The 23667-nt window shown below is 36.8% G+C and overlaps 1 protein-coding gene across 7 annotated transcripts in view; it reads right to left on the bottom strand.

The window, feature by feature from the left end:
• PIAS1 (protein inhibitor of activated STAT 1) overlaps nt 1–23667 on the bottom strand; it is a 128701-nt gene that overhangs the window by 28869 nt on the left and 76165 nt on the right. For all 7 annotated transcript variants that reach the window (XM_053888922.1, XM_053888921.1, XM_019441664.2 and 4 more), the window contains exons 3-7: nt 16258–16342; nt 15949–15996; nt 12432–12522; nt 11670–11804; nt 5535–5640 (exon numbers count right to left, since the gene is read on the bottom strand). In XM_053888922.1, the coding sequence (XP_053744897.1) occupies nt 5535–5640; nt 11670–11804; nt 12432–12522; nt 15949–15996; nt 16258–16342 (465 nt within the window). The remainder of the gene's footprint in view (nt 1–5534; nt 5641–11669; nt 11805–12431; nt 12523–15948; nt 15997–16257; nt 16343–23667) is intronic.

Raw genomic sequence — 23667 nt, forward strand, 5'->3', positions numbered from 1 at the left:
AAATCTGAGGATCTACTATGTGCTAGGAACTGTGCATGAGGAATTCAAAGATAAATAAGATTAAATTCCTGCCCAGAGAAACTCAGAGTCTAGTTGAGAGCTGAGCTGCTCAGTGGGACCATCTCTAATGTGCTCTAAAAGAAATGTGTTCAGGAAGCTAGCTGAAAGTGAACTCATCTACTCCAGAGGTTCTGAGATGCCTCCTGGAAAAAGTGAAACACGAAGGATAACTGGAGTGAGGCAAAGAACAGGGAAGTTCGGAGGCACAGAGAACAATGCTGGCAAGAGTCGTGCAGAAAAGATAAGAATCCAGCATTTTTGGAATATAAAGTACAAGAAGGGCGAATACAGAGGACACTGGGAAGGGTAAGGGTGAATAGAGAGGACACTGGGAAGCGGTAAGAGTAAATAGAAATGACACTAGGAAGGGTAAGGGTGAACACAGAGAACAGTGGAAAGCGGTAAGCAGGTGCCACGACATGGAAAGTTGCATTTGTCATGCTAACAAAGTTAGAGTTTTTACTCTACCGATGTTACAAAGCCATGGATTGCAAGGGAATGTAAGATTAGGTCTGTACTAATCACTTAGGTCGCTACCAGGAGAAAGATAGGAAGAGGGACCAAGAAAGAAGAGGGATAGATTACTTAAGAATAGATTTTTTAAATAAAGGCAGAATATGAGAGCTTAAATGATAGCAGTGACAGTAGGGAGAGAGAGAAGACAGATTTGGAAAGTATTTAGGCTGGAAGTTTGATAGGATTCAGGGAGTTCAGTTTTAAATACTTGAATTTGGAGGTGGGGGGGCGCCTGGGTGGCTTAGTCGGTGAAGCATCTGACTTCGGCTCGGGTCATGATCTCGCGGTCCCTGAGTTTAGAGTCTGGAGCCTGCTTCAGATTCTGTGTCTCCCCCTCTCTCTGCCCCTCCCCTGCTCACGCGCTGTCTCTCTCTCTCTCTCTCTCTCTCTCTCTCTCTCTCTCTCTCTCAAAAATAAATAAACATTAAAAAAAATTTAAATACTTGAATTTGAGGACCCAAAAGAATGTTTCTGTGAAGGTGGTTAGCTAACTATGCATATCTATATATGAAACTCAGGGGAAGGTCCCAGATGAGATATGTGCTAATTTAAACCACAAGATCAGATGTGATTATATCCAGATAAAGTATGCAGAAAAGTGGGCCAAGGATGACACCCCAGGGAAATGCTTCTCTTAAGCAGGATGCTTCTCTTAAGAGAATCTACTGAAGGTAAGTGATTGAGAAGAAACAGAAGAGAATTTCAAGGATAAAGTGGTTGGTATGAAATGTAGCAAAAATATCTAAGATGAAAACTGAAAAAATAAACTTTAAATGTGGCAATCAGACTGTCACTTGTGACATCTGCAAGAGAAGTTTCAATGGAATGATAGGAGGTTAAAGGGCACACTGGGTTGCAGTGAGGAGGGAGACAGATCAAGTGTAGGCTACTCTTTGAAAAAAGTAGGAGGACACAACAGGAAGAAGTCAGAACTCTATCTAGATAGAGAATAGTTTGTTTTTATATTTTTTAAACGATGAAAAAGACCTGACAAAGAAGGCTGACAGGAAGAGCTAATAGAGAGGGGTGAGCCAAAGTACAGGACAGAGAACAGATAAATGAGGGAACGAGGTCTCATAATACTGCTTCTGGGCATCTGCACCCAGATGTCTCGCAGACATCTCAAATACCAGTGTAAGCACGCACTCTGATCCCTCCAATCTTCTCCACATTGTTTCCCATTTCAGTAAAGGGCGCTACTATGTAATCAGTTTAAGAAGCCTAGAATTCCTCCTTGACTTCTTTTTATTCCCTCCCCACATGTAATCCGTCACCATTGCTACCCTTCAACACTTCTCAAACCATCAATTTCTTTTTTTTGTTAATTTTTTTAATGTTTATTATTTGAGAGAGAGAGACAGAGAGACAGACAGCAAGCAGGGGAAGGACAGAGAGAGAGAGAGAGAGGGAGACACAGGCTGGAAGCAGGCTGCAGGCTCTGAACTGCCAGCAAAGAGCCCGACGCGGGGCTTGAACCCACAGACCACAAGATCATGACCTGAGCTGAAGTCGGCCGCTTAACCGACTGAGCCACCCAGGCCCCTCAAACTGTCAATTTCTATGCCCATTGTCAATACCTATGTTCAAGACACCATCACCTCTTACCTGGACAACAGGTTCCTAACTGGCCTCACCACATCAGTCCAGCCCCTCCTCAGCTCAGTCTTCAGAACAATCTTTTTTTTTTTTTTTTTTTAAATGTTTAGTTATTTTTGAGAGAGAGGGAGAAAGAGAGAGAGAGAGAGAGACAGAGAGAAAGAGAGAGAGAGAGAGAGAGAGAGAGAATGTGTGTGTGTATGTGAGAGAGAGAGAGAGAGAATGGGGGGGACGGGCGGGGACAGAGGATCCAAAGCATGCTCTGCACTGACAGCAGCGAGCCTGATGCGGGGCTCGAACTCACGAACCGTGAGATCATGACCTGAACCAAAGTCAGACGCTCAAAACCAACTGAGCCACTCAGGTGCCCCCAAGAGCAATCTTTTTATTGCCCAAATCTGATCATGTCACTCTGCTTAAAAATCTTTTAAGGGTTTTCTATCCTTGACACCTTTATGTCATCTGTATGAACTCACCCCATGGCTATCTCTCTGGCCACTGTCCTCCTTGGTTCTCTCTTCTCCAGCTCCACTGGCCTTGTCTCTTAGCATATTCCCCTCTCTTCTTGGGCTTAACTCTGCCTCATCCTTATAATCTTGTCTTTAAAATCACAGCACCAGAGAGGACTATGTTCTGTTGTTACCTCCAGAGCTCCCTGTCTTTCTTCTTTAAGGCACATGTCACAACTGTAATTCATTAATGACTTGTTCAATCATTTAATTCTGTCTTTCCCACCAGACTACAAACTTCTAAGGGATGCAGAGACAGTGTGTGTCTTGTTTAATGCTATATTCTCCTGTGCCTGGAACACTGTAGACTCTTAATATAATTTCTTGAATGAGAAGAATAAATGAATGTAAGATTACCTTTGAGCAGAAAAAGGGACATTTACTCCTGAGACTGAAGAGAATAAGTAAGGGTAGTTACAAATGTAGATAAGCTGAAGAGCTGTTATGGTGGCACGAGATTAAGGAAGCAATGGGCAGTTCAGAGAATTAACACCTTGTAGTGCCAATTTTCTTGCAATGGCAGCGTGCTAATAAGAGAGGGGGAATAGTGTTTGTGTAAAGTGTGACCAAGGTTTAAAATGACTGCTGCAGGGAAGAGGGACAGAATAGGAATGTGATAAGAAATAAGTAAAGGGCTGTCTTTGTGATTGAGGGGACAACTCTACACAAAGGTGGAAACCACAAGGCAAAACTCTACTAAATCAAATGAACCAGAGTAGATTTCTCTGTGAAAAGTCTCAATATTGTGGAGTTTATTCTTTCAAGAACGTAATAGTGCCTGATTTGATGAATACAACTTTGCCAGCAGAATTTACTGATAAGATTAAGAATGACTTACAGTGAATATATTTTTAGGTAATTTGATTCTTCAAAAATATCTGAGAAATCTGTCAACATTTTCTTCTGTCAAATTGTTTTATACAATCTTTTAATTACACAATTAATTTGTTGGGAAAGTTACTTCTTTATAGATAGTGTAAAGGCAAACAATCTGTTCCTTAGACAATTACAACGAATGCCTTACTGGTAGGATCCAAATTAATGTTTTATTGGTTCTCCAGGCCAGTAAGTAAGATAAGAAAAAACTGCCACAAAAACCCTACCCCATCTGCAACTACTCTCCACTCCTGGCATTGTATCAGAGATGGAATAAATAGCCTCTGAAATAAGAAGTTCTGATTATTTAACAGTGGCTAATAGTGGTTCCTTCCAGAAAATAAAGTAATTCTAGGCTCACCTTCCCACTCCCCCCGCAGACGGTGCTACAAACACAAGTGGAGAAGAGCTAACAGCCGGAACAAAAAACAGCTTGCCTTACTGCTGCTACGACTACCACCACCACCACCGCTATTATTCAATAGAACAGCCTCATCTGCCTTATTTGTTGGTATTACTTTTTCCACATAAGCTCACATAATTCCACAGCACTGACTACATGAGATTCTAGCACTATGTGGCAGACACGGAGAGTCTCAGTAGAATGACCAGAAATGGACTTCAACAAATGTGAAAAAGAGAAGTTCTTCTCCTGCACTCTCCTTGAAAGCAGATGTCTGTCCCTTTTTTCTCTGTCTCTGCCAACCGGTGCTTCCTCTCCCGTAGACCCCGAACACTGCTGTCATTCTAGCTCTCTACTGTCTTTTGAGGCACGTCTACAGAGGCATTAGCCAAAATCATGCTCCTCTTGACTCAGGATGACTTGCATTTAAAAAAAAGGATCCTTTTAATGCAGAAAAATCCTTCGATGAACGATTATTGAGGGTATAATGCTATTCAGAGGTAGTGGGATCTTTTACTCTGGCACAGAAACAGGTTAGAAATAAAGATAAAAGCTATGCCACAAAGGAAAGTGAGGGGAAGGCCGGCCTTACTACCTTATTAGTTCTTTCCACCAGCGTGTGTGTGCCTAACTACAAATCTGAGAGTGGATTTCATTAACCAACTCACATCAAGAATCCTTCAAGAATAGCTATCTAACCCCTGCCTATAAAGTTTTGTTCCCTAAGTGTCCAGCCCCATCCCTGAATCCATCCATGAAGAATCTTTCTCTCACAAAGAAAAGCATAAAAGAACTAAGCTCACCTCTTGGGAAAGGCTGCCAACCTCTGGCCTTAACCCTCAAAAACCGAGGCCAGAACAGTCAATCTGCAGACCTTACTACATCTCAAATTCAACACGACAAAATGAACCATCTAGTTATTTGTAACTATAAACCCAGACTTTGAAGGAGCTTTAGAAATCATGTGGCAACAACCTCTTGTTACAGACGAGTAACTTGTCCAGGTCTAGACTAGAGGGACTTGTCCAAGGTCACATAATTGACTAACGGAACCTATTTCATTATTGTTTTTACCATCCCACAGACTCTCTTTTTACTTTATTAAAGCAAGGGTACAGTCCTCACATATCCCTGCACATTTTTCCTGGATAAGCCTTAAATATAAAATAATTCTCATGAAATACACACCAAAATTTCCTTCCCGTCTCCTAGAATCCCTTAAACATTTATTTATTTTATGCAATTTTAGTAAAATAATCTTCCGTATTCATTTACTGGCTTTCCAAAGTTCATTTTAAGAACAGTAAAATGCAGATTATAAAATATAGGTCATAATAAAGATATTAAAAGATATTACAGATAAAATATAGGTCATAATAAAGATATTAAAACTATTTTTAAGTCTTGATTTACTTTGCTCAGAAAACAAGTTTTCAGTGTTTCGAATCTTCTATGACAATCTCTAGTGAAAAAGAAATTTCTTTTGTTGAAAATTTATTGAGTAGAAAGCACACTACTCTAACCTTTACCAAAATAGTTCAGCTACATAAATGAAATAAGTTTATTATACGTACTTAAAGCTCTAGAATGATCCGGATTCCTTATTCCCTTTGCTCGTAACCTCTGAAGAAGAACTGTTGAGGACAACTGTTTTACAAGATATACTGCCATGGAATAGTTCTGGAAAAAAAAAAAAAAAAAAAGATGTAGAAAACAAACAACATATGTAAGTATATAGTACATCTATTTTAATCTCGCAACGATAGGGAAAGAAAACTAACACTTCTTAAAACACCTACTGTGTGGCCAGACACTATCTTAGGTGTTTTTATGAACAGTAATTAATTTAGTCCTAACCAAAAAGCCGCTGAGGTGGTCATAAACCTATTTTTATGGACGAGGAAGTGAAACGTAGAAAAGTAAAAGAATTTTGCAACTTTCAAGCAACAAAGCCAAGTCTGTCATGCTTCCATATTACCTGACTACCTACACTTGAAGCTAATCGATTTGTGGCACCTATATTAAAAACAAAAAACACTATTAAAATTAAATCTAAACCAAGGCCAATAAGATGTCAAAGTCACTATAAACCACATTTGGTAGGTAACAGATATATTTAAATAATAGTACCTATTACAAAATTACAAATTAGCTTGGCTTCCTAATCTATACCACCGCATCTCTCTTTACGTCTCTAACTAGTTGTGAAAAGACCCTATGTGAGCCATTATCACAGAGGGAACATTAAAGATTCGCAAAGAGAAGCTGCTGGCTTGGCAGATGAATAGATGAAGATCCATTATCAGCAGAGGACCGGTAGAGGAGATGGTAGCAGCAGAAGGTAACCAAGAAAATAGTCCATCATAAGCCAAGGCAGAGAGAAGGGTACATGACTGGACAAGAGGGAGAAAAGACAGCTGAGGCTTATTAAGGGTAGGAGAGAGATCTAAATGAGAAGGCCCACTTTCCATTTTGTGTCGGGATCAAGAGGAAGATCAAGAGGTTTGGAGAGAAGCAAAAGGAAAAATACTTACTGCCGCCTTCTAGCTTACAGCTACATACAGTTTCTGAAGCACTCTTAACATATACTATCTACTTCATTTAAACCTCACAGAAGGCCTATATAAAAGACAAGAATAAGTGTTTTTCTAAGTAAAGGATTCATGGAATGGAGGCACAAAAAGATATGTCATCTGCTCATGATCATGCATCTGTTTGGTGACAGAGCTGGCACTAGAAACCAGGAAGAAAGAGTTGGGATATCAGGACAATGGACTTAATGGCCAAGGCCAGTGTAGTTCTCTACCATTCCTGCTTTTGTGCACCTTGTTTCCTTTGACTCTCCTAACCTAGCCCAACGTATATTCCAACTTTCAGACTTTTAAAAATGCATTCCTCTCTTTTAACAAGAGAAAATATCCCATGTATCCTCTGGTAGGCCAAATTTTCATTTGGAGTTCAGAAACCTATCACATGTTACATATTTTCTGGGGGGAAAAAATGAAGGGTCGAAGAAGCTAATTTACAAGTAATCTTAAAACTTGCCTAATTTTTAGAGCACACGTATCAATCTAATGTAAAACTGAAAGGCTTCTTCTGGGGGGAAAAACCCTTATTCACCTTTATTATTTATTTGATTAATATGACAGAAACTAGAGGAATGCTAATTAACACTGTGAAATTATGTACTGACAGCTTGAGTCTTCAGTACTAGAAATTACCCTCAGGCTTTATATAATTTTTTAAGGGGAGATCAAGTACAAACCACAACTACAAGTTTAGTGAAAAGGTATGTTCACTCTAGTTGAAACATGTAACAAATTTAAAAAAGCAGAAGGAAAAAGAATGTGAGGTATTTATTAACAAATGCCATTTGTACTGATAATACAGAATTCAATTCTATAGCACTTGAAAGAGATTCAGCAGCAAAAAATCCCCCAAACTTTACAGTGGTATAATATCTCCTTCAGGTAAATGATAATACATTGTTTCTGCTAACCCTTCAATTACTACTTACCTCCCAACTACTCATATATATTTGCATTACACTGATGTTTTTGTCAAGTGCCTTCTCAAAAGTCTTCAAAATTGTGTATCAAGTTCACAGGACATTTTCTCCATAATTAAGATATAATCTACTCATTAAGTGCCCTTTATACCAATATCTAAATAACTTTTCTCTAAACAAAGAGAGTTTAATAAATGCTAAATACAGTGATTACCCTGACAGGATAAAAAGTTACAATACAGTTCACTTATTTCCTTCCAGCACTGTGCTAGCTCTTCTGTTTCAAAAAATACTGTCTTTTTAAAATTGAGATATAGGGGTGCCTGGGTGGCTCAGTCAGTTAAGTGTCCAACTCTTGATTTTGGCTCAGGTCATGATCTCACAGTTTCCGAGTTTGAGCCCCGCATCAGGCTCTGCGCTGACAGTGTGGAGCCTGCTTGGGATTCTCTCTCTTCCTCTCTCTCTGCCCCTCCCCTGCTCTCTCAAAACATAAAATAAAATAAAATTTAAAAATTAAAAAAATTTAATAAAGTTGAGATATAACTGACATAAAACACTATGTGAGTTTAAGGTACACAACAGGTTGATGTGATACACTTCTATAAAGAGATCCTACACTAATCAGAGCATCTTTACAAGTTGAATTAAAACTAGTGATGGAAAAACAATCTAATAAGCTATCTTCTGGGCTTTGGTAAAGTATAATTTTCTTTCAAAAAAAAAAAAAAGAACAACTGTCTTTCAATGTTTTACTTCAAAAGGTCTCCAACTTGTAGACTGGGGTCTCCATGAAGATCTTACCTCTTAGGTAAGACTAGACAACCATCAAATCACTGAAGATACTGTCTTCTCTCTGAGGTTGGAAAGGCTTTCCTCTCTCCTCTAATCCCATACATATCAGCACATCTCCCTGCGCTCCCACAGTCATAGTTTACTGCAAACACCCCCAACAGGCTATGCTTTTCACGCACGGGCAAAAACAAACAAACAAACAAACACAAAACAAAACAATACAAAACAAAAAATATTTTCAATGCCCTCTTCAAAAAGGGAGACCAAAAGGGGAACCCCAAGGTATACTAGAAGTAAAACATTTAAAAGGATTTCAAAAACTTAATGGTGACATATTAATTAGGCAAAGGAAAAAATATAATCTGGATAGTTGTCAAAAGGGATGCTGATAAAATTCACAATCCACGTCTCACAAAGATATCCAGTAAAAGAGCAATATAGGAGCACACAGTTGATGTAAGCAAGCTCTATCAAAAATTAATGAAGACTTGGGTCACTAGTAGTATGTTCATTATCGTAAGGAACAAGTTGAGCGTGCCACTGGCACTCTCATTATTTCACACTGTTCTGAAGGTTCTAGTCAGCACACTAGAACAAAAACCAGAAATTATGACATAAGTACTAGGATTATCATTATCTGCATAATGATACATCTCAAACTCCAAACTGCCTACCTGGAAACATCAAGAAACCAATTAAAAAGCTGTTGGAACCAGTATATGAAAATTCAGGTATTAAGTAAATATTCAACAATAACCAGCTTTTAAATAAACCAACAACAAATACATTCTTTAGAAAATATAATAGAAAAAAGATCTACTTACAATAGAAATAATAACAATAAACAACACAGAATTAATTTTAAAAAATAGAAGATTTATAAGAAACCTATTAAATTACCAAGGAACATAAAAGAGGATTTGAATAAATGGAGAAACATACAGTTCTCGGAATGGAAATATTAAATAGTATAAATTAATCCTAACTTAATATACTAATTTAAAGCAATCTCATTCACATTCCCAGAAAGATCTGGGGGGGTGAAGCAGGAAAACATGGCTCCCTCCCCATAATTACTTTTCCAACACCTCCACTCTCCCCAGAGCCTCCCTCACTTTCAGGCTAATACACGCCCTCCTCCACTAACACTTCAGCAACAGCATGCTCCTAAGAGTGACCTCTCTGCACGATTCTGGATGCTATTCAAACCGTTTACCACTCTGAAGAGTGACCTTCTGTACACAGAAATATTTACTCCTGTAAAATTTTCATTTAAAAAGAGAATATCCTTGGGCGCCTGGGTGGCTCAGCTGGTTAAGTGTCCAACTTCGGCTCAGGTCATGATCTCACAGTTCCTGAGGCTGAGCCCTGCTTTGGGCTCCATGCCGGCAGAGCCTGGAGCCTGGAGCCTGCTTTGGATTCTGTGTCTCCCTATCTCTCCGCCCCTCCCCCACTTGCAGTTCGTGTGTGTGTGTCTCTCTCTCTCTCTCTTTCTCTCTCAAAAGTAAATAAACATTAGAAAAAAGGAAATGGAAAGGAAAAGGAAAGGAAAGGAAAGGAAAGGAAAGAAAAGAAAAGAAAAGAAAAGAAAAGAAAAGAAAAGAAAAGAAAAGAAAAGAGAAAAGAAAAGGAAAGAAAAAAATCTAAAGAAGAGAATATCCTTAACATTAACAGTACACCTCAAAGGCCCTTCATGGCCTGGCCCTTCCTTACCTCTGTAGCCTCATCTTGTACATGGCTCTTCTCCACTCTCTGCAATCTAGCCCCAGAGGCTCCCTCTCAGTCTCCTGGAAAGAACCAGGCTGTCCCCTGCCACTGGCTGTTGTGCAGGTTGTTTCCTCTGAACCTTTCACCCAAATTGCTTCCTGCTACTCTTCTCTTGGCTCAGTCACTGCTTCCTCAGGGAAGCCCCGCCCGACCTCTCTCTAGTTCAAAGTGCCCTTTAATATATTCTAAAATCAATGCATACCTCTCCTTCATAGTCCTTCTAAAAACTGTTCACCTTTGTGTGTGTGACCACCCGGCCCCCAGATATCAGGCTCTAAAAGAACAAGGACTTTCTTTCCTTGCTATGGTACTCCCAGTTTTCAGTATAGTGCATGGCATACAGGAAGCATTCAATAAATTTCAAATGAATTAATGAATAGATATGCACTCACATGATAAAACTGAAATAATCAATGACATTCTGAAACTGTCCTGGAAAAAGAATGCAAGACGAAAAAACAATACAGAAAAAGTTCAGGATCACACATAGGATAAATAAAAATCAGATACATAGTGATGTTGGCTTCTGCACCAGCATTTGTTTAGTTAATGGTGTTAGACCAAATGGCTATTTAAAAATGAAAGTAAATTTTTATTTCACACCACACATAACTTGCGATGGATTAAATATTTAAAGGTAAAACAAGAAAACTCAAAAGTCTGGAAGAAAATAGAAAGAAATATTTATGTAAGCTTGGGAAGGGCAGACAGACTTAAGTGTGATGGGACTAAGGGGGAAAGACTATTTAAAAAAACTAGTTAAAAACTGTCTCTATGATAATTTAAATCTTCTAAACATTAAATAATTACATGAACGAAAATAAAAGGGAAACAAACTAAAAACAAATATTTCCAATATGTGAGTTTAACTCTTAATATATAAAGAATTCATAAATAGTAAGGAAAATAGCAACAGAGAAAAAATAAGAGATATAATTTTAAAATGTAAATCACACAGACAAATATGTTCAATCTCAGTAATAATAAAAGGAGCACTAATCAAAGCAGCTTGGTGCCATTATTTACCTACTAACATTGGTAGATTTTAAAGAAGACTTTTTTTTTTTTAAAGAAGTATTGATAGGGTATGGGTCAACAGGCACACAAATAAACACTGAAAGTCAGAGAAGAAATTTGCATGTCTTCTGGTAAGGCAATTTGTCAATGTACACAACATTTCTTAAAATTCTGCAGGCTCTTTGACTCAGGAATTCCACTTCTGGGAATTTAAGGAAAGTATCATGGATGGAGGCAAAGCTATAGCGACTAGGATGGTCGTTGAAATAGCACTGAATCAATCAATCAATAAATCAACTAACTGCTCAAGAACAGGGAATAGACTCAATTGTGGCATACTCATATTGGAATACGATCTAGCCATTTAAAATCATGCAGACGAACATGTAATGACATAAAAAACATTCATGATAAATTGCTGAGTGAAACAGGATCAGGTTATAAAACACTGAATAGCAGATGATCCCATGTTTCAAATGGGAACATGTTGAAAATTCACTGTGAGACAAAAATAAATCCTTTTGCAACTCACTTTACAATATAATTTACATATAAGCTCAGGTAGCCAAGGAGATTAACCCTTCCTCATAATACTAAGATCTAGTAGAAATAAAAATTTACTTACTCTTCCAATTTCTGCAGTCCAAGAAACAACAATGGTGTTTGGTACTGTTGTGGACAATCGGACAAGTGAGGTGATATTAATTGGTCGGCTGGGTCGCTTTGGTTCCACACCATTTTTTGTAGGTGGAAGATAACCCTAAGAATAAAATGTAATTTATTTCTACTTATTTCCACAATCATTTCCACTTCTATTCCTAAAACAAGCGAAAAAACCCCACAAACTACATATTAGAAAATATGAATATTGTCATTAAAGAGTAGAGAAGCAAACATTTACAAGAGTTTACATTAACCCTGTCATCTCATTCTATAGTAAGCCAGAGAAAAATACTAGCGATAGAACTTAAAAATGTCTAAAACTTAAGAATCAGGATGAATTCATTAAGAGCTCAGATAAGGGTATAAAGAACGTCTTAAACGTAACCGAAAACATCCCCCCCACAGCATTCTTCCTCTGTTCTACTGTAGGCTTCCAGATTCACATGAGTGCCGCTGAGGTTTTGTTGCAACAATTTCTTGTCCCCTCAAATCCAGAATGACACTAAAGTTACCACACCCAACTCCACCTCCTCAACTTGGTCTCCATAGTTAATGTCACAGCTGTTAATTGTACACAATTGGTACAAGTGTTTCACTCAGTCACATGAATATATATCCAAACTAAGGATGCTTTCTTAATGAAAAACTATGATTTAACGACAGCTGTCATGACTTACGCATGCTATGCTGGCAATGCATTTAAAAAATAACTTTTAGGACTTACTGGAAGGCTGCAAGGTTTTGTATTCACTTTCACACAAAGATTGGGTGGGAAGTGATCTTCTTGTGGACAACTGGTTTCTGATAAACAAAACCTAAACAATAAAGGACAAGTTTAACTTCCATTCTTAAAGGATGACCTCAATATTTCTGTTCAATAGCTAATCTAAAAGGCTGTCAAACTTAACAACAATAAAAACTACTTAACGCTAGACATTTCACATATTTAAACAAATTGAAAGTAAATAATTCTGTCAATGTAGAGTTTCAGTGATCACGACTATCAACCTGTAGTTGTCTTCCTAATTATTTCCAATCATTTGCTTAAGCATGTTCTAAAGAGGAAAAAAAAAAAGAAAAAGCTCGGTAGTGGAATAAATTTAAGATATTCTGAATCCAAAAATTAAATTAAGTTTCCTTAATATAGACTTCTCAGAGCTAGGGTAACGTGCACTGTAACTTTCTAGGAGGGAGATACAATACACAGTATTCCCAAATTTATCTGCTTATAAAACTTTTTGTTTTGGTTCTTAGCAGAGCATACTGAAAAGGCTGTAAGTCCATCCCAGGACCAAATTCTATCCACTAAGCCAAGGTACTCCATTATTCCCTGAAAACTAAAGATGTTGAAAAATAGCATTATCATTTAAAATACTATTTTAGATACTCATGAAAACATTTATTTCTAAATTAAATGCATAATCTTTTGGCAAAACTATAGAGGGCTACATAATTTGTAAATTCTCATTCTGTTCACGTTTATACAGATAAAGAAATAAATTGTTAATTTGCTATTTAAGACATCTTAATAACTTCCTTATTCCCAATATACAACTGAGGCTCATCCCACCTTTACAGAACATTCACAGCATCTGTGAGTTATATGTCAAGAAGAACCCTATCTGAATTCTGTGACATATTCATCCTGCACAAACATCTTCCCTCAACATCTGTGGTGTAGGGTCTTGACCTGCCGGCTGTAGAATCTGTGTGTAGGAAGATCCACAAATTGGGACAATTTTCTGTGTACATATATATGTTCATCTTTATGAATAAACAATCTAGAGCTTCCATCAGATTCTCAAAGGGATAAGGGATCCATGAAAGGGTTAAATATTACTGATCTACAAAGATTTTCTTGAAATATACATAGCTACAAAGATGAAAATACAGAGATGTCAAAGCTCACATGATCATCTCCAATCCCAAGAAAACCTAAAGGAGGTTCTTTATATTGCAACAGTAAGAGTATGCCACAAAGTTTTTAATAAATTATTCCAATGCAGTGATAAATTTAAAACATGGACCTTGGCTGCCTGAAGCTATAGGAAAAGAAAGATTTATGACAAGTTGACTCCTACTATTCATTTAAGTAAAAGGTGAAAATCTAAGCCACCCTAACAAGCCAAAGGGAAAAGAAGAAAAAAGGGGGAATAGCAGAAAATTTCTGTGAAGTTCATGGGGGTGGGGAGGGAAAAGAGACATAAATGAAAACAGACTAGGAATCCAATAGAGAAAACACTGACCCTAATCTAATAGAGAAAACACTGACCCTAAATTATTTTCATGCTTTAGATAAAAATTTATAATTAGGATGGCAGATAGGTATACACTCCCAACTTAAATAATACACTGGGATGGATTATAGATGTAGTAATGGGGGTATGGGAGTAAGGATGAAAAATAACCATTTTATCAAAACACAAAGAACCACCTAACAATTACCAAATATAATACAATATGGTTCCTTTCTTTTTTTTCAAGTTCTGGAGATATATTTGAATTGAAAATGGCTAAACCATTTTTTTTAACCCTCAAGATTCCCTTGGAATCTCTGAAATAGAGTTGATCTATCTTAGAAAGAAAACCTTCCTTTGGAATGTGAACCACAGCTGCTGCTGCATTAAAGAATGCATGTATACTAATATAAAATACTGAGGACAGGAACTAGATCTCTTGTTCTAGAGCTATGGTTTTCAAACTTTATTTTAGTCTTGGGACTCTTTCTCCAAGTGAAAAACCAACCCACACATCAAACATGCAAAACAGATCAAAGCTCAAAGCAGCACTACTTGGGCTCAGAGTATGTGTGGGGTGGGGGCAGTCACAATATAGACCCCACAGGGTAGCTCCAAGCTTGTTTAAAGACCACTGTTTTCAACAATAATGTCACATTATCAGTATGAACAAAACAGAAAACTGTTGATGCAGGAAGTAAGCAAGATAAGAGCAATATAGAATTATGATGGCATCATATTTTAGTCCTTTAATTTATTCAGTCATTACCACGTTCTGCTCCTGAGAGAGGATAAAGTACCTTTTACACAGGAACATCTTTGTCAGTGCCTTCTAAAATCAAGACTTCAACCTCCCTTCTGCTTTCTCACTTGTTTTCAGCACCCTATTTTTAAGTCACGATCAGAGGTTTTCATATTGTTCTGTGAAGCGCTGAGCAGGTGCTTTAGCCTCTTTGCTGACCTCCTAATGTAGCTATAATTTGTACATACAACTTAGGATCCAGTTATTGAGATGAGGCTATCTGTTTGACTTATCCTTCCCACTTTAGGGAAAACAGCTTATTGAGGAAAACAACTGTCTTGTTATTTCCTCTTTATTCCTATTGCAACAAGAACAGTTTGGGGCAGTTAGTTTCCCACATGGATAGTCATGGAGTAAAAGAGTACCAGAAGATGGTTTATATAAGACAGAGAGACATTAACATAGAAGAATTCTTAGATAGCCTTAGAAGAAATGAGCTAAGAAAAGAAGCTGAATAAGGGGAAACTGTGAAGCCATGTTGGAAAATTTTCCATTCCTCTTTGCAAAACTATCAAGAGATGTCTAGAAGAGACTGCTTTTAAATTAATGATTTAAAATACAGGATGAAGCAAATTAGACTGTTTTGGTTTTTGTTAGTCCATAACTATACACTTAACCTAAGTACTAGTTTTTTTTTTAATTTAATGTTTTCTTTTACTTTTGAGAGAGAGAGAGAGAGAGAGAGAGAGAGGCAGAGAGAGAGGGAGACACAGAATCTGAAGCAGGGTCCAGGCTCCAAGCTGTCAGCACAGAGCCTGATGCGGGGCTCGAACTCACAAACCATGAGATCATGACCTGAGCCAAAGTCGGATGCTTAACCACCTGAGCCGCCCAGGCGCCCCATTACTAGTTCTCTATTTAGAGTAGTTTGTCATCCATATAGGTAAGGCCTTTGTACTTTCATAAAAGTGTAGTTCTAAAGAGCTGACACTATCGTCATTTAAAGGTATCATTAGCTGGAGCTTCTCAACCAACTGAAGGCACACAAAATGGAGAAATGTGATTAGAGGTATGGCACATGACTTGCTATATTAAAATCTAAACTGGATAAAAATTAGGATATTTCATAACAGGAGAAGGTCTTACCTCATCCAAACATTTAAACCCAATACTTTCAATATACTTATTGAAAATGACACAATTTTTTAAACAACCTTTAAAGAATATTAACTTTTAATACTATACTATAGTCAATACTGTACCTTAACTGGACCTGCACTGTGAAGTCACATTTGGTCCCAGAAATATCCCTATAAAAGACAGGGTAAGAACTACAATTATTTTTAAAATATGCACATGAAAGCTGATTCAAAGATACTGTTACTCCAGAAGTTTTTCAAATTATCAGAGCTCTAAGTGTTCTTAGGATAACTAACACTATTATAGTATTTTCAATGCTAATATTTGCATGACACTAATACTCACCCAATACACTGTTTTTAAAAGTCACTTATTATAGCCATTACTGGTTGCAAAGGCCAAACTGCAAGTTATACTTGAAGAGAACTTACATGGAACTACTGATTTGCTGCACTTGTTGTGGTGTCAATGCAAACGCAAAACAGGTTTCTCGAAAGCGCTGACTGTTGTCTGATGCTAAAGAAGAAAAGAATCATACTTTTAATCATCTTCAAATTCTTCAACAGAGAGCACAACAGCCAGAAAAAAACAGAAACAACCTCAATCACTCATATGACTTTAATTAATTGGAATGTATTCTAGAGTCTGGATAACGAGGCAATTAAACCACTAAAAAATCAGAAATATGCCAGTTGTAACCTAACAGAAATGAGCCCCCAAAATGGCTAATTCCAAAAGCCGTATCAGGATTCAAATTCAGAAAATACATAATCAAAGAAACACTAAGAGAAAAGTACCTAATATAAATGTTCCCATCTAAAAAGCACACTTGCGTAAAAACACGTCGGTATTAGTTTTATTTAAAATAGAAAAGTATAAAGCCATTTAAAGATACATGGTTTCTGAGCTAAGTAACAAATATACATACCTGTACAGGTGAGGTGACATTTGGCCTTTAAGGCAAAATCAGAATTTTATCATCTCCTGTCTAATTATACCATGCAAGTGTTATACAGTAAATACCACAAGTAGTTAGTTTCTCCTAAGCTTAGATGATCTAACTTCAAAATTTGGCTGTGGTCACTATCTCAAAGAAGGAAAGAGCTACAAAAAGAGGGGAAGGAAGGGAAGGAAGAGAAGGGAGGGAGGGGAAGGGAAGTAGGGAGAGAAAAGAGCAGGAGAGCAAGGAAGCAAGGACAGTCCGTGTGAGAGCAGGGACTCCTACAGTACCTGCTGTGAGCAGCAAGGGTCCTCCTGGCTTAGACCAGTTTTAGATAGATTTTAAAAATCAGCACTAATGTCTCCTCAGTGCTTGGCACAAAGAAGCAACCATTGACTGCCGAATGAATAAAAGAATATGAAAAATTTTCAATGTCAGATTAAACTATTTAAACTATACTTTGAAGGGAAATCTTCTAGGACAAAAGGCTCACTAAAAGCTATTACCAAGGAAATCCTGGCCTGTGGGCCACTTAAACCCATGCAGAAAAAGGAGCTGAACTGGCCATCTCTTGTTTAAACTGGGTTTGATTCTACTTGTAAGCAACACTTCCTCTACAATTACCACCAAACTGCAGTATGTCATGCTGAAAAATCTGTACAAATGCATCACGATGAGAAAAAAATGGAAAAGATCACTGCTGATCTACAATTTCATCTCAATATAGAACTATCTTTTAAAGGCCAGATTTGCATTTCTGCTTTCTGTGATCTGGGAAGGTTTTTTCTTAAATAATCTATCCCCAAGAAAGAGTTATTAACCAGAAAGTTATCTTGATTGTGAGGCACCAACCTGGCAAATGGCTGATAACCAAGGACGAGAATGCAGAAAAGCACAGTTTCCTCTGTCAAACAATGCAAGTAACTCCTTTGCTTCTTAAAGAATGTATCTCTATGCAGATTTTAGTCCAGTGGGCTTAGCCTAATATAGATTTCTGGCTCCATTCTAAAATAGCCCTAAAATAATTTCCCAAGTACAAAAATTCGTATTTCTCTTTAGGCAAAATTTCAGATTCATTTTAGAATAAATGAGTACAGTAAGTTTTGGACACACACATGCAGATTTAGATAGAGAAGACATGACTGAAATAAACAGGCAGTTTCTTGTGCCTCACATGGAAATGAGATTTATTGCTTAGTGATAACTCCCATTTACAAACTCTTTTTAGACTGTAATATTCATGAAGTTATTAGTATTTATCTGGAAAAGCATCATTCATCTATGTGGTTTTCAGGCTTAATTTCTATAAAGAATGCCAGTGAAGAATTTATAGTTTTGGTCTCAGGTAACAGATTACCTCAAAAACTTTTCTGAAAGTCAATTAAGCTTTATTATCATCTTTATAAAAGCTCAGGCTACACAGAATCACAGAATCTTCATCCTGGAAAAGGAGTCTAACATATCTTCCAAAGCAATGACCGCCAATGTTGGGGGTACATATCTCAAAAGGTACATAAAGACAATCCACAAGGATACAAGAAAAGTATCTACCTAACTATAAAACGTTAAGTTTTAAAAAGTTGAGATTTTACAAGAAATCTCAAATCTAACTTATAAAATACCTAAAATTGGATGTAAAATCTTACCTTTTTTTACTTCTATTTTTGTTTTATAACAAATACAATATTAATATGATAGTTTAAAACATGTAACATATGTATATACTAAATTATTCTACTGGGGGGGATGCATATGATCACATAAGTTTGCAGACTACCCATCTAGAGTTCAACCTTCCTTTCAACCCTTCCTCACACTCTGAATCATTTTAGAGGGGGAGGAAGAGTGGCCATTACCTTGTCAGGCAGAAGATAGCCGGTATTAATAGTTTAACTGTAAGAAAGTGCGCAGCCCTATAGAGAGTAGCAAAACTTAGTGGAAAAAGAGGAGATCACACAGATTTGGATTCCAAACTGGTTTTGCCACTTACTTGCCATATAACCTTCGGTTCTTATCCGATACTCTCCGATATTTAAACATAAACATGCACATGCACACAGAACCTCATAGGGTTATTTTGAAGAATATAAATGAGGTAAGGTATTTAAAACAATCAACAATGTCCTTTTCTATCCGCTTTCCTCCTTATGCCCTTATACAGAGTCAAAATACATAATGTTTTAATTTCTACTCATCGCTGTCATACACCATATTCAGGGACAGCCAATCTTCAAATATTTTAGATGGCATTAATAAGCCCCTCTTTCTCCACTCTTCCCACTGTATTTCAGGGGAGATTACAAAATTACTCACCATCCTGATCCTCTGGCCATACTCCAGGTTGTCACACCCTTAAAGCAACAGCAAGAACTGGACATACTCTGTCATAATATATATTATTTATTCAAAATATCTGCTGTTACTCTGTACTGGCCCATCCTCCCTATGGGAGGATTATTCCAGCACCACTGACATTAGCCTTGGCCAATGAAATGTGAGTGGAAGTGTACCACTTCTGGGCAGACTTTTATAGGTTATCCTTTGGTTTCATCATCTTTCCTTCCAGGTCACCCTGACTGTAGAGTGAGAAGAACATAAAGGAGAGCCACAGCCAATCTGCAGCTAATAAGTAACATAGGCAGATATGAACGTTACTCATTTGCCACTGAGATTTATGGTTGCTTGTAAGCTGACTGATACATTATTCCAAATGTGATGTGACTAGAAGAGTATTTTTATCAACAACTACCATCTACTATTATTAATGTACACAATAATCATGAAGAAAAGGTATCCACTCCTTTGTCAGATTTAGAAAGTGAGGTTCAAAGTAGTTATGTCAAGGCCTCATACCAGGTAAGAAGCAGCAGGATTGGAACTCAAATCTAAACATCTCCAAAGCCTTCTCATAATACAGGTCCATTAACTCCCCTGATCTGGGTGGTATAATTCTCTTAATGCAACCTAGCGTTATATGGATCACAGAAAATAGGAAAAGAATGACCCACTATTCCTTCATCATAACTGCTTATCATTTTTACATATTTCCTTCTAGTCATTTTTATATTGAATTGTATACACAATCTGAAAGCTCACTTTTAAAAAATTACCCTTATCACATTTTTCAATTATAATCTCTATTGCCATATTTTAATTATTGCATTGTATTCTATGGGGTATAATGAAAACTTTAATTACTCCCTTGATTAGCTATTTACGTTGTTTCTAATCTTTCACTGTTTGAAACAACTCTGTGAACATCTTTGGGCTCATACCTTTGTTGTTTGAAAGGTGGGGTAGCTATTACTTTCTTTGGATCAATTCCTAGATGTGGCATTTCTGGGTCAAAAAGTATAAAGATGTTTATAAATCTTGACATACTGTGAAAGTGGTTTTCAAATGGTTATAACATTATATGTAAGACCACCAGCAATTTATGCATCTACTAATCACACTCTACCCTGGCCTGCACGGGAGTTGTGCTAACTCAATGGGGGGGGGGGGGGGGGGCGCGCGGGGACCATAGTAACTCCTTAGTAGTTTAATGTGCATTAAAGAGTTTTTCCCTCTTTGTTTTTGCTTATTTTCCGGTTTAGTTTATTGTCCAATCTTGTCCTTCACCCATTTTTATATCTGCATAAGGGTTGCATACATAGGAACATTAATCTTTGGAAATTTGCTGCAAAAATTTTCCCCAGTCTGCTATATTTTTTTCATTTGGCTACATTTTTGGATGATATAAAAGTTGAACTTTTATGTAGTCTAATCTGTCAACCATATCCTTTGCAAATTCTAATTATTCCCCTTCTAAGTTTCAATCAACATACAATTCAATTCGTTGGCTTTTTGTTTCTATGTAATTATTAATCCATCTGGAACTTATTTTAGTATGTGGTATTTTTAAAAATCTAAATTTCTGTTACTCCAACAGTTATACTAACACCATGTGTTAAATAATCCTTCCCTTCCCTGTGGATATGTGTGCTTCCTTTCTCATATATTAAATCCTTATATCCAATATGTTCCATTTCTGGGCTATTTTCCCATTGGTCTTTTTTATCCTGGTGCTATTTTTTAAGTATTATAGATTCATTGGGTTTTGGTATCTTACAGTTAGATTTCTCTAACTGTAGGAAACAGTTCTACATAGATTGTTTCAAAATCAAACATTTAAAAAGGAATACAAGCTCTAAAAAATTCTCCCCACCAAAAAAAAATTAAAAAGAAGGGAGTACATCTCAAATCATTCTATGAGGTCAGTATTACTACAGTACCAAAACAAGCCAAAAATACTGTAAGATAATTACCAATACCTCACATAAGCATAAACACAAACATTCTCAGCATAACTTTAGCATATCAAATCCAACTATATGTTAAAAAAGGATAGTACACTGCAACCAAGTAAGATTTCTCCTAGGAATGCAGGAACCAATGTTCAACATTCAAGTCACTACATTAACTAAGAAATACCATATTGTCATTTTAATAGACATAGGAAATATATTTGACAAAAATTCAACATCCATTCTGGATTCAAAAAACAAACTCTGGGCAAACCAGGCATAGAAGTGAACTTCCTCAACCCGATAAAGGATTCTTATGAAAAACTTATAGCTAACATTATACCTAAAGGTGAAAAACTAAATACTATCACTAAAAAATTAGAAACAAGGTAATGATAACCACTCATCACCTCTATTCAACAATGTACTAGAGGTTCTTGCTAGGGCAACAGGGCAAGAAAAAGAAATTTTAAAAAATCAAGATTGGAAAATAAGTAAAACGATCTATCACAGACAATGCATGATGACCTATGTACATAGGTCTATAAAAAGCTATTAGAAAAGTGAATTTAGTGGGTAAAGATGATACACCAAAAAATCTGTTGTATTCTATGTACTAGGAATTGAAATCTTAAAAACATATTTATAATAGCATCCCTTCAAAATGAAATACTTAAGGACAAATATCACAAAGAGGTACAAGGCCTTTAAAAATGCCAGACACTGCTCAGAGAAATTAAGTACCCAAATAAATGAAGAGATATACAGTGTCTGTGGATCAGAAGATTCAGTGCTATTAAGCTATCAGTTGTTACCAAACTGATCAGTAGATTCAATATAATGCAATTAAAATCCTAGCTAGATTGGGGGCGGAGAGGGGATAGTAACTGACAAGGTGCTTGCTTCTAAAACTCACTTGGAAATGCAAAGGACCTAGAAGAACCAAACCACTTTGAAGAAGGAGGCTGAAAGGCTAACAATAGTTGATTTCAAGACATTATAAAGCTACAGCAATTAAGACAATATGATGTTGGTGTCCAGACAGTATAAAAATAGATCTATGGAACAGAACAGAGTCTCAAAGTACACCCACATATATAGAGAGAACTAATTTTTGACAAAGGTACAAAGGTAATTTAGTTGAAAAAGAAGTCTTATCGATGAATGATGCTGGAACAACTGGACACCATGTATGCAGGAGAAAAAGGGGCTTCAAATAATATAGTACACCATATATAAAAATTAATTCAAAATAGGTCTTAAGTGACATCATGGAGGAACATCCAGGGGTTAGTCCCTCCTCTAATATAACCATTAAGCTGGGGGAAAAAAAATCTATCAGAACCAATGATTTCAGAACTCTGGAACCTGATGAGACGCTTACAGCAACCACGGGAGTGTTTGATAAAACAAGATTGCTGAAATTTGCTAAGAGAGCGGTGTGAGTGATCTAGCAACTATTCCCCCACCATCTCTGGGACTCACTGGGCTGTGGGAACCATGACCTGAGTTCTTGGAGAAGGCTGGCTGGGCTCATACGAACAGTAAGAACCTAGCCCTCCAAAAATGTGGGGTTGTGCATCTTGTGTGGTCTGGTGGTTCTCTGAGGGACCAGAGTAGATATTTCTCTTTGTTTCAAGACCTGCTCTAGGTTCAGCAGCTTCCCCACCAGCATCTAACAGAAGATTTAAAGAGATGTACACACTTTGGTTTTTTTTTAGATCCAGACATCTGGAGAAATCTCTGTCAGATCACAAGCTGACTAAAGACACAATGGAACAGAAAATTCACCAACCATACACAACAAGGAATAGAGACTTTACAGAAATAGTGTAGAAAAGTCACTGTACGAAACAGACAGCTGCACCCCCCCCTCAACAAGTAACAAAAGCAATCACTGAAGAGAGGGAGAATCTGATTTCCAGTTAGCATACTAAAATACTCAAAACAGCTAGTTCTCCACAAAAAATTGTAAGGATTGACATAGAGAATAACTGAATACAATTGAGAGCCCAGAAACAAACCCTCACATCTATGGTCAACTGATTTTCTACAAGCATGCTAAGAATATTGAATGGGGAAAGAAGAGTCTCTTCAAAAATGATAGGAAAACTGGTTATACACAAGAAGAATGATGTTAGACCCCTACCTTACATCATATACAAAATTTAACTCAAATTGGATCAAAGACAAATATATTTATTAGGCAACGAGTACATATTTTTTGTTTGTTCTATATTAATATAGAATAATTATATTTAATTAATACATATTTACTGCATAAATATGTTTAACAAATATTTATTATCTATTATATTTAAAGAGATAAAATACAAAAATTTTAGAAGGAAACAATCTTCACGACGTTGGATTTTGCAATGGTTTCTTTAAACACGACAACAAAAGTACAGGCAAAAGAATAAATAAACTGAACACCATTAAAATGAAAAATGCACATCAAAAGACATAAAAAGAGTTAAAAGACAAAACACAGAATGGAAGAAAATATGAGCAATCATATATCTGATAAAGGTTTAATATCTAGAATATATGAAGAATTCCTAAACAACAAAAATAACCCAACTTAAAAAATGGGCAAAGAATTTGAATAGATA

Source organism: Panthera pardus, unplaced genomic scaffold (assembly GCF_024362965.1).
Source record: "Panthera pardus isolate Hobbes unplaced genomic scaffold, ASM2436296v1 HiC_scaffold_24, whole genome shotgun sequence".
In the NCBI taxonomy this organism is placed as follows: Eukaryota; Metazoa; Chordata; class Mammalia; order Carnivora; family Felidae; genus Panthera; species Panthera pardus.